At 58.4% G+C, this 11,759-nt stretch overlaps 1 protein-coding gene across 1 annotated transcript in view; it reads right to left on the bottom strand.

The window, feature by feature from the left end:
- Window positions 1-153: 153 nt before the first annotated feature.
- Window positions 154-11,759, bottom strand: part of SPNS2 (SPNS lysolipid transporter 2, sphingosine-1-phosphate) — a 38,327-nt gene continuing 26,721 nt past the window's right edge. The window contains exons 4-13 of the mRNA XM_064271610.1: window positions 8,814-8,965; window positions 8,481-8,547; window positions 6,983-7,125; window positions 6,516-6,668; window positions 6,212-6,401; window positions 5,769-5,834; window positions 3,475-3,573; window positions 3,212-3,375; window positions 2,616-2,662; window positions 154-1,778 (exon numbers count right to left, since the gene is read on the bottom strand). Of these exons, the coding sequence (XP_064127680.1) occupies window positions 2,620-2,662; window positions 3,212-3,375; window positions 3,475-3,573; window positions 5,769-5,834; window positions 6,212-6,401; window positions 6,516-6,668; window positions 6,983-7,125; window positions 8,481-8,547; window positions 8,814-8,965 (1,077 nt within the window). The 3' untranslated portion in view covers window positions 154-1,778; window positions 2,616-2,619. The remainder of the gene's footprint in view (window positions 1,779-2,615; window positions 2,663-3,211; window positions 3,376-3,474; window positions 3,574-5,768; window positions 5,835-6,211; window positions 6,402-6,515; window positions 6,669-6,982; window positions 7,126-8,480; window positions 8,548-8,813; window positions 8,966-11,759) is intronic.

Raw genomic sequence — 11,759 nt, 5'->3', positions numbered from 1 at the left:
CCAGACCTGTGCACAAGTCAGTGTGGGTACACAGCTGCCCCGTGGCAGTGTGGACCACGGACACTGGCCAGGCCCAGGTGCGACCATTCCTCATGGCCTCCCACCCCAGGCTGTTTGGCCGCAGGAGCCGCCAGGGCATGATTTAAATAGGTTTATTTCTTCATTTACAAGAGGAATATATTTGGCTTCTCTTAGATGCTGAGATTCACAATCAGCAGCTCTAAAAAATAAAGGAGCAGTTTGGCTTCCGGAAGGAAGAGGAGGCAACACTTGGACCTGGTTCTTGTACAACAAGAAAACATTCCTGGGGCCCCAGCGGAGGTCCGGATAGGGGGTGGAGGCCAGGCTGGGCTTGGGGGATACCACCCCCTGCCCCACCCCCTTGCCAGGTCCCCCAGGGTGCCCCAGGGCTTGGTGGGAAGTGGGTATTCCACTAGCTTACACACCACTGAAGCCAGGGCTAGCTGGTAGGTAACTAAGGGGTGGAAAAGCATTGTCCAAGCCGGCCCTTGGGGTCTCCTACTGGCAACGAGGGATGCCCCAGAACAGAAACCCCTTAGGTTCCAGCAAGTGTACAGGAATTACAGAGCAGGAGGATGGGCTCCACCAAGGAGCCACAGCACACTAGCTATGAGGGTGGGGTGTGTGCAAATGAGTGTGTGGGTGATCAGAGGCCGATGAAGGCCTGGCTGCTAGGGGGCGTAGTGGAGTGTGTGGAAGCATCAGCAGCCCATGTTTGGGTGGAGGTGTGCCTGGGGTGGTTCTGGGGTGTTGGCCCATCCGGGAGGACCTCCACCTCCACCAAGCTCTTTCCCTAGAGCAGGAAGCTTGGTGGACGGCTGCTTCCTCTGGCTGCCAGAGCCCTGGCTGCTGCCCCATGAATTCTGGGAATGGTCCCCTGGGTGCTGCCCCTGGAAAAGCCCAGCCCGCCCCAGGGAGGGGGTGTGGGTTCCTGGCTCCTGGGGGGTGGGGAGACATGGACAGCAGCGGTGCTCTAGGGAGCCCTGCAGAGGTGGGGGGGTAGCCCCCAGAGATTAGCCTGACTGCCATCTTGAGCCCAGGTGCGGCAGCATCGTATAGATGTTACCAGGGTCTTCACCCCTGGTGATGCCAGCTCTGACCTGGCATGGGCCCTACCTGGGAGACCGCCAGGCTGAGAGCCAGCCCCAGGCTGTGACGACCACTGTCCTCTAGAGTGAGCTGGCTGGTCTGGGTACCCGGCTCTGCTCGCCAGGCTGAGTCCGACATCCCAAAGCAGTGGCCCTGCACTCCAGGCCCTTTGGGATCCTCAGAGCCTGAACTGCCTTCCTGAGGCCCGGGCCACCTCTTCTTTGTATGGTCCAGAGGCTGTTGGGTCTTCAAAGCTGCAGATGGCGCCTTGCCCATCACGCTGCGTGGGAAAGTCCAGCCCTCTGGCCCCATGGTCCAGGCAGGGCAGGGACTTGCCCAAGATCACATAAGCCGGCGACAGGCCAGGCTGTCCCGCTACACCCACCACTTGGAGGGGTTGTCTCCCTTGGCCCCAGGGACCCTGGAGCTCCAATCCAGGGCTGGGCATCTGTCCAACTGCATGCCTCCAGCCGATGGAACCTTCCAGGCTGACTGAGGACATGGCCTCTTCTCGGATCCAGGGCCACTCCGCAGTCCCAGACCAGAGAGGGTGGGTGCCCAGCCTTGGGTCACCCAGAAAGCTCTGGGACAACCCAGATGGGCCAGGGTACTGGAGGACACCTTCCAGACTAGGTAGGACCGTGGGTTCTTCGTTGTCCCAGCAGCACCTGGGTGGAAGGGTCAGAGGTCAAAGGTAGAGCCTTTGGGAGGGACCATTCCAGGGCTTTGCTCCTGCATTTTCCTTGCTTTTGGGGGCAGGAAAGGGGAGTGGGCAAGCAGCTACCCTGGGTCTTGGCACTGCTGGGAAGCTGTAGCCCCAAGAGGCCAGGCCCTGAGGAAGGTCAGAAAGCCAGTCAGCCCTGGCACCTCCAGGGGGACACAAAGGCTCCTTTCTGACCTTCCGTTTTCTGCCTAAATCGATTCTTCCAGGTGCTTCTGAGGGAGTTCCTGGCCAGTCTAGACCCTGACCCCTGCCTTCAGCCCTTCTGAGGAAGGAAGGGGAAGCTGATTTACTGGAAGACGGAGCCTGCTCCCCTTCCCCTAGTTCAGTACGTTCGGCCAATGTTTCAGGAGGAAGGACCAAGCACAGAGCTGGTGTGTGCCTGGGCAGGGGTGACTCATGAGGTGCTGCTCCTGGTTCCAGAGCAAGTCCCATGGTGTGGTGAAGCACTGCTCCGACAGCCCCTCCCCGTAAATGCTGGCCCCTTCCCCTCTCACAAGGGGTCTCTGGGTGGTGCAAACGGTTAAGGCGCTTGCTGCCAACTGAAAGGTTGGAGGTTCGAGTCCACCCAGAGGCACCTTGGAAGAAAGGCCTGGTGATCTACTTCTGAAAAAAAAAATTTTTTTTTAAAGCAGCCATTAAAACCCCTGTGGAGCACGATTCCCTGACACACGGAGGCACCATGAGTCGGAATCGACTAAATGCCCACTGGTTGGCTTTTTTGGTCCCCTCCCACAAGGTGTCTTGGTCCTCAGCCCCCACAGGCCTCCCGGCCTGCACTCACCACCTCAGACTTTCACGGAAGCGGACGGCATCATCAGTTGGTTCACCCTGAGGAAGAGACGGGCGAGGGTCAGGGTGGCGGGTCAACAGGGGCCAGGCCCGGGCACTGCTGTGGCACGTCGCGTCGTGGGGGCTGGCTGACCGGAGGTTCTGGGCGGGGACCTCGTCAGCCCCAGGGGGAGATGGGAGAGCCCAGGGGTGGGGAGAGGAGAGAAAGAGAGAGAGTCAAGAGGAAAGGAGAAAGAAATCAGAAAATGAGAGACAAAAGGAAGCGGGGGGCAGGGGTCTGCTCTGAAAACCATTAGCTCCAGAGAAAAACCCAAGTCTAGAACCATCACGCACAGGAGCCTCCCACCCACCAGCCTGGGCAACGTGGACTCACAGGCTGGATGTGAAGCTGAGGCTGGGGTCAGCCTCGCAAGGACCACAGGGCTTGAGGAGCAGTCTGTGGCAGAGTCAGGGCCCTCAGTCCCCATCAGCCAGGTTACACCAGCCCAGAGCAAGTCACTTTATCCCCCAACCACCTGGGGATGGACGGGCTGTCACAGTGGAAACAGCAGGCCCAGGGGATCAGGTCCACCCCCTGCCCCAACTCACTGCTGCTCAGCCTTGGCTTGGTCACTGAGGAAGAAGAGAGCAGTGGCGAGGAAGAACATGCCACCCAGGACCACGACGAAGGGGCAGAGCATGAGGGCGTAGCCCAGGCTCAGGAACTCCCAGAGCGGGGAGTCCTTGGTGCTCTGACGAATCAGGTCCGAGATCTGCAGGGATTGGGAGGACGGTGTCACGGCAAAGCCTTCTCCTAGTGCGCCCCCTGCCCCCTCCCCAGGGCAGCCCTACCCCCCACCCAGGGTACTTACAAAGCCAATGAGGTAGGGGCTTCCAGCGTCTCCCAGCAGGTGGGAGGTGAAGCTCTGCAGGGCCACAGCGGTGGCCCGGCGGGTGGGGATGACCACATACTGCAGAAGAGGTGGGCCGGTCAGTGGCCAGGGCAGCCAGGCCTACCACCTGGCTTCGTCCCTGGGGTCGGTGGAACTCCTGCCTTGTCTCAATACCTCCCTGTCCTGGGCCCTTCCCTTCACCACCCTCTCCTTCACTGCCCACTCCCAGGGGTGCTGCTCTTCTCCATCGTCCCCTCTCTTCCCCAGAGCCAGACCTCACCCACTCGCAGCTTCAGTCACCATCTCTGACCTCCAGCCCAGCCCAGACCACCAGGCCTCCAGACCCAGATCCCCGGATGCCTCCTAGACACTTCCACACGGATGGCCCCCAACACCACCACTCAGCCCGCCCCATGCTGAATCATCACAGGCCCCAGGCCTGCAGCCACCCATTTCAGAGATGGAAACCTTTGCCTCCCTCACCCCTAGGGGAGAACAATTTGGGGGTTGCCCTGACACCCTAACCCTCCACATGGGGAGTCCAGGCTGCCTTAGGTTCTGCACTTTGCTCTTGGTGGTTGGTCACAACTCATGGGGAAACTGAGGCCCCAAAAGGCCCAAGTTCCAGAGGGACCACACATGGAGTATGGCAAGTCTGAGTCGGTCTAGAAGCCTGGCTCTCGGCTGCTTGCCTTCTCCTCCCCAGAAGCTAAAGACCCATCTGGTTTCCCCTTCATTAAGACCAGGACAAGGGGTGGGGGAGCAGGACCCTGCCTCCTCTTTAACCCATTAATGCCTCCAGGAATGCCAAGAGCTGCTGGACCCCAGAAGAACAGGCCCCCTTCATCAGACCAAGCCAACCCTGACCCCAGGGGCCTGCAGTTCCAGAGCTGAGAGGCCAAGGTCAGACTCAAGGGGGTGGTGGCAGAGGAGCCAGGTCAGTGTGTGGCCCTGGGCAGCCCCCTGCCCCCAAGCTCCAGCTGCCTCATCTGTTCAGAGACCCCCAAGCCTACCTAGCCCCGGCTTTGTGGACAGTCAGAGCAGCACGCCCAGCGGGCACCCTGGTGGCTGGGGGAAGAGACTTGGATCTAATGAAATGGCGTGGCCCCGTTTCCAGCAATAATTAGTCACTTGAATGTGACACTTAATAAAATGGGACATGATTTCCCTGGGACCCAGACCCTGTCAGCGGCTGGAAGTGCCCCTGGGGATGGAGGCAGGCACTGGATTCAGATGGGGATGTGGGGTAAGCCCTGTTCCTGTGCAGAGCTGAGTCAGACCTCCACCCCCACCCATGGGCTGGGGGCGGGGGGGAGGGGGGAAGACGGCCCAGGGTGATGGGGATATAGCAGGGAAGCTGGAGCAGGGGCACATCTTCCTGGAGAGGAGGAGCAAGCAGGGGCCCCGGTGCCTGGGCATATGCCCCTCTCCTGGGTCATCAGGTTGTGTAGCACCAGACCTGGAGCACCCTGACAGCCCACTCATGAGGAGTCCTTTCTCCCCCTGCCTCCAGGGCCTTCCCTAGCCCCTCCCACCCCCCCATCTCCAGTCCCCTGCACTCTCTTCACCCTCTCTTGACCCTGACTTGGAGGATCCTGGAGGACAGGCCCAGGTCCCCTCCACTGTCCCCAGCTCCCCCAGACTTCCACAAGTCATTAGTCCCCCTCCTATCTCCTCCTAGGCTGCCCCCGTCCCTGCCCAGGAATACAAGCCCCTGCTGGCCGCTCAGATGGCCCTTTGTCCCTGGCTGGCTTGTCTGGAGCCCATTGTTGGCCCTGTGAAGACGGCTTCTGTCTGCCTGGCCCCAGCCTCAGGCACTCAGGCAAGATCGCCTGGCTCGGGTGTCTACAGCCCCCGGCTGCCGGCTTGGACCCAGGACGGCCTGGGAGGGGCAGGGGCCGTGGTGCACAGACCCTGGGGGAGGAGCGCTGGCAGCCAGCACCACCTCAGTGCCAGCCTGGTACTGCCAGCCTCCCAGCCACAAACCTGAGCCTTGCAACATCTTCCCCACCCAGCCCCCACTTCTCCTCCCTTCTGCCTCCTCAGCCCTGTGTCTTGATTGATGCACTCCCCACCCAAATCTCTTATCTCCTGGTGCCCTCCCGGCCTCCAGGGTTACCTTCCCAGCATGCCTTCCTCCCTCCAGCCTCCCCCCCCACAAGCCTGGACAGCTCTCCTGCCTCTTCACCTGCCCTCTCCAGTTGATCCCCACTGCTTCTCCTGAGGTCAAGAGGCCTGTGTCATCATGCGGTGACCTTGGCCTGGTCACTCACCATGAGGATGTCCGCCGTGATGGCCCAGTTAGAAAACAGCAGGGTCTCCCCCACAAAGATACAGATCTGTCCAGGAGAGACCAGAGCAACCATCAGGGGACCTCCACCCACCACCGGCCTCAGGCTGCTCCCTGCATGCTGGCTGCTGGCAGGGAGCCCCCCCAAAGCCTTCCATCCCTCCCTGGGGTTAGCATCTCCTGGCAGTCATACTGACAAGCCATTGTGAATGAGCCACAGACCCCAAGCCATGCCCACTGGCCCTGGAGGGTTCCCAGAGCCCCAGGCCTGGGCAGAGCAGAGCGTGCAGCCAGCCAGGGGACTGGAAGCTCAGAGCCTCCCCGTGGGAAGGGAGGGTCCAACAAGCTGACTGAATCTCCTGCTCCAGACACTTCCCTGTGACCCAGACCCAGTCCCCCCACCCTGTGGGCCTCCACTGCACTCACATAGGCCCCCACGATGCTGCTCTTGGCGGCCACGAAAATCAGGCAGATGAAGATGGCAGAGCCCAGCATCCCTACCGCACACACCAGTGGGTCAGCCCGCTGGGTCCGCAGGCGACACCAGCGCGTGGCTCCTGCACCTGTGACCACACCCAGGAAGCCCGTGAAGCACGTGATGGCCCCAAAGATGAGGCTGTGGAGAGAGAGGACAAGGGGGCACAGGTTAGGGGGATGCAAGGCCGGGGAAAATGGTTTTCTTCTGTCCGGGTGTCCTGCACCAACACTGGCCCACCTGGCCTGGTCTCACCTGTCCTTGGCCCCACAGGGTGGGGTGCTGCATGTCTCCGCCGTCTTCTGCACGACTTGGGCGCGGTACAGGTAGAGTGGGATCCACATGCCCAGGGCCCCTGTGGCGAAGGACACAGCCGACGTGGCCAGGGAGGAGAAGACGTAGCTGCGGCTGGGGAGAGGCCGGGGCAGTGGCACTGAGCTGGGGCAGGATCCCAGAAGAGGCAGCCTCTTCTTCCCTGGCCTGCAGGCTCACACCTTCCCCAGGCTCGGAGGCCTCCAATCCATTCCCTTACAGGCTCTGGGGGTGAGGGCTCAGGCTGCAGGGAGCCCTGGGCTATAAGAATAAACACTAGCAGCCAAATGTCACTCCCAGCACTGTGGGCAGAGGGGACAATGACCCTGGCCTCTGTGCAGGGAATCCAGCTGAGGGTGCAGGGTGGGCTGCCCTGCAAGGGGCCCTCTAGTCTCAGCATCGGGACTCACTTTCGGATCAAGGCCTTCATGTCCCGGAGCCATGAGGTGCGTGCTTTGAGCTGCCCCCCAAGCTGGTCTGCATGTCCTCTCCTAGTGGCCGGGACCAGGACAAGGATGAGCGTTCCTGTGATCATGCCCAGTACGGGGGACACCTGGCAGAGCAGAGAGCAAGTTAGGACACAGGACAGGTGACTCTGCCTCTGCTGCACCAAAGGGTGCTCAGGCAAGCTGCACCTTCTTGGGGTCCCAGAGTCCCCCTTCTGGGCTAGTATCTGGCCAGCCTTCCTGGCTGGGCTGCTGAGCCCTGGGGTGATGGTGTTAGGGAAGGGCTTGGGGGCCTAAAGTGGATGGCCTAGGCTAGGGACAGGACTGAGGGGAAGGGGAGAAAGGGAGGGATAGGTGGTCAGATGGATGGAGGAAGAAGGAAAGATGATTGAATAGATGGAGAGATAGACAAATGGAAAGAAAATGGATGGATGGTTGGAGGTGGGTGCATGGACAGACAGATGTAATGATGACCTTGGGAGAGAAAGGAGAGTTTCTGAGGGCAAGGAGTCAGATACAATCCTGCCCAAGCCCCTGAGGCTAGGAAAGTTCCCCAGGCCAGCTCCTTGCCCTGTGGGGCACCCTGTGGGGAAGGGCCTGGCTGGGCATGAGGCTTCCAGCTAGTAGACCGACCAGGTCAACATTTGGGAAGGGCCCATGTCGGCCCCAGGGCAATAGGGGCTCAGGGGCCACTTTGGGTCTTCCCTGTGTCCAGTCCAATGTCAAGAATGGAATCTTCAAGGCCCCAGGCCTCCCTCAGGATGGAAAAGGGAGCTCTTGACAGCCCGGGTTACAATAAACCAGCCCTGCCACCAGCCCTGAGAACAGGGGGATCTGCTCCCACCCCGCCAGGCCTGGGAGCCCACAGGCCAGGGAGTTCCTCTCCATGCCATCCCCTCTCGCCCCCATCAAGAAATTCCGCGGAGGCCACTTCCTGCTTTTGAGGAAAAAACACTTTGTCTTCAGCTTCCGCTCCTCCGCAAGACTGGGGATCTCTGTTTCCTCCCATTGCACTGTCCTGGGGCCTTGGCAAACTTGCCCCAAACCCTCCCGCAGGACAGGAAGTGGCTCCAAACCCTCGGGGCCTCCACACAGGGTCTTGTCCCAGCCTCACCCTAGCCAGAGCCAGGGCTCCAAGCAGGAAATGCCACCGTGGAATTGGAATTTCCTGACACGGGAAGAGTCCTTCGCCTTTCAACCTGGGACTCCAGGGAAGCAGATTCCAACCCTCAGACCGGGGGCTCCCAAGAGCAGGGCAGGCCTGGCTCCTCTCATACCTGGGCTCCCTGACATTCCAACCTAGAATAACCTAGGAGGGCAGAGACTTCAGAGCCCAGGCAGGAAGCTTGGAGCCATGTCTGTGTCCTAGCCTGGGCTGGTGACCCTGAACCTCGGGGTGGGGGGGTGGTGGCCTGGGCAAGGGCTGCTTTGGGGGTCTGTGTGGAGGGTACCCAGGCCTTACCCGCAAGGCCCAGTGCCAGTCTCCAGCTGCCTGCTTCACGCTAGAGCCAGTGATGTAGCCCAGGCCACTGCAGAGAAGACAGGGCACAGGTCAGGTTTAGCAGAGATGGGGTTGGGGCAGGTAACGCTCACTAGTCCGCTACAAGGCAGGCCAGCCACCCTCACCCAGCCAGCTGGCCAGGGAGCAGTTCCGGCATGTCTCCACAGCTGACCACCCACGCATTTAGTTAACTGAGGGCACCTGCCTGCTAAACTCCAGGGAGAGGGAATAGTCAAAAGTCCAAGGGGACCTTGCCCGGACCCTCACCCAAACCCTGGGGTCTTTGACTCTCACCTGCCCAGCGGGATGGCAAAGTAGAAGACGGACAGCATGAGCGTGCGTGTGTTCTTGGTAAAGAGGTCACCAATGATGGTGGGCGCGATGGTGGAGTAGCTGGCCTCGCCGATGCCCACCAGCCCGCGGGACAGGACCAGCAGCCAGAAATACTGTGGGGGACGGGAGGGAGTGCTGGGGGACCACTCTGCTTCCTACCCCGTGCAGGCTCCAGGAGCAACAGGAGAGCACGAAGCCCAGCTCCTGGTTCAGCAATGCCTACGCCGCCAGACCACTGTAGGCCTCAGTTTTCCCCTCTGTATAGTGAGTCTGTCTGGGCCTGGTTGGCCAGTTGTTGGGATGGGACTGGGCTTTCTCAGGCTGAGAGCTGCAGGTACAGCCTAGACAGGCCCCTTTGTCCCCATAAGCACTGGGACTGTGGAGACACCTGCTGGGAGATCTCCTCCTTGGGTTCTGGACCCACCTTGGGAACCTCAAGTCATCCCCCACCCTACACCCCGCCCCCAAGCAGGGCAGCTGGGCCGACCCTGGCAGTGTGAGTGAGGAGTGGGCAGAGTGGCCCAGTGGGTTCAGCGGCCCCTCCCCCATGTACACATCAAAGGGCAAAGCCCAGTTCATCTGGAAAGGGTGGGGCTGTGCCAGCTGCGGGTGGTACTACCCCTTTGATGTGGACCTCCTCCCCCATGCCCCAGCTGCCCGGGGCCTGAGAACCCAGCCTGGTCATCTTTCCCTGGCCCCACCCTGACCACCCATCTGGCCAGCATCGCCCACGACCAGCCCTGCCCTGGCTCTCCCTGCTTCCCTCTATCTGCTCATCTTTCTCCTGGGTCTCTCTCTGCATCCCTGGCCCTGCCCATCCATCTCTGACCCAAGCTCACTTCTGTACTCTTTCCCTCTCTCACTCACCCCATCTCCGTGGCTTTCCTTAGCTCCTATTTTTCTCTGCCCGGGACTCATCTGCCTGCAGCCATCACCTATGCTCCTGTCAGCTTGTTTGTATTGATTTACATTTGCTTTTTACATATCATGGCTATTGACCCCTTATTGTGTATGGCACCAACATTTTCTCTTATCTTTCTTTCGACTTTCTTTACAGGGAGCGTCACCATACAGAAGTCTTGTTTCGTTTCAGTTGATGCTGTCAGATCTGCTGGTTTTTCCTAAGTGGTTTCTGGATTTCACGTTTTGCTCAGAGGAGACCTACTCCATCCCCAAATCAGAAAAACATTCTCTTACGTTTCACGTTTGGTATATTTTCGAGAGAGAGAAAGTGAGCGGAGAGATTGCATCAACCATTTCCTCTGTACAGTAGCCGGCAGATATGGCCTCTTTTATGAGGGGATCCTGTTTATCCCTCACCCCACCCACAGGAACCCGCCTTAGTGTGCATTTGCCGGGAACCCCTCTCTGGCTTGTCCATCTGCATCAATAAACAACACGTAGTGTCCTGTGTGCGTGCTTAAAACGAACAGCCATGGCGCCATTCTGTACAACTTGCTTTTTTCCTTCAGTCCTATTTTCTTGGAAACCCATTTATGCTGGTTAATGTAGGTCTAGTTCATTCTTTTGTGGTCAAGAATTTCACAGTATGAACACACCCCATTTTCTCTGTGCGTCTCCCAGCGATGGTCATTTCGGTTGTTCCTGCTTTTTTCTATCACGATACTGCATGAGTCACTCCTTGTCCACGAGCTGGAGCTTCTCTTGTGGGTCTATGCCTCGAAGTAGAATGCTGGGCTATGGGATCTGCACAGTATTTTATAAACGCCTGCCTTTTTGCTCTCTGAAGAAGCTCTACCAATTTTAGACTCCCACCGGCAGCACCTGAGTCCCTGACTCTCCACAGCTTTAATAACACTTGGTATTGTAGCCTTTTTAATTGTTGCCAATCTGATGGGCGTGAAGTGGTATCTCATTGTTGTTTTAATTTGCATTTCCCTGATGACTCGAGAGGCTTTGCAATATCTCCCCTACATTTACGGCTCTCTTGGGTGTCTTCACGGCTCTCTTGGGTATCTTCTTCTGGAATCGCCTGCCACGATCCTTTGCCCGTTTCTCTACTGGGTTATTTGTCTCTTTTCTTGTTGATTTATAGTTCTAGATTTTTTTACAGTTGGCTTTTTACTTTACATTAGCCTGTCTGGCACTCATTTTGCAGTATGGTTGGACATACAGATCAAACTTTATTTTCAACCCACGTGGACATCAGTTCTTCCAAAACCGTTCATTGGAGATGTAACTTTGCTCGTACACTCAATCCCCATAGAATTGAGGACTCTGTTTCATTGATCTCTTGGTCTATTCCTCTGCTATTTTAGTTTGAATAACTACATTTTGATATCTGTTAGGGCAAGTCCTTTCACTATTATTTTTCACAGTGTTCTTGACTGTTCTTGGGCATTTTCTCTGCCAGGTGATCTTCAAGGTCATGTTGCCAAGATCCGGCAAAAACCCAGCGGGACTCGGCTAGTAATTGCAATGAATTTGCAGACTAATTGGGGGTGATCTGTGGGTTTCTCTGTCTTTGCTCATTTTTGCTCCCCAGCCCTCCCTCCCTTCTACACAGCAGAGATGGGCTGGCCTTAGCATCATGGTTCTGGGCTCAGGGGTTAGCCCCGGAAGCAGTCCCAGAAGTCAGATGACCAGAGGCCTGGTCGGGGCAGAAGAGGCCCAAAGAAGTCCCAGAAGCTTCTAGTACAGTTCTCCTTTTGGCTGCCAGGCTCTTCCTGGTCCTCTAGGGCTAGAACTCACCTGGGCCTAACTCCTCTCTGAACTGTTCCATGAAGCAAAGTTGTCCCCCAAACCTGCCAATTTCTCCCTGTCCTTACCTCCAACCTCGCCGTAATCCACGTAAATCTGACCCCGCCAGTGCCCGTCTCCAAACACTTACAGGGCTCCGTCAGTACTGAGCCCTCAGGAGAAAGTGCCCCGCCATGTCGCCAGCAC

Source organism: Loxodonta africana, chromosome 18, assembly GCF_030014295.1.
Source record: "Loxodonta africana isolate mLoxAfr1 chromosome 18, mLoxAfr1.hap2, whole genome shotgun sequence".
In the NCBI taxonomy this organism is placed as follows: domain Eukaryota; kingdom Metazoa; phylum Chordata; class Mammalia; order Proboscidea; family Elephantidae; genus Loxodonta; species Loxodonta africana.
This window is presented reverse-complemented; position numbering and strand designations above follow the sequence as displayed.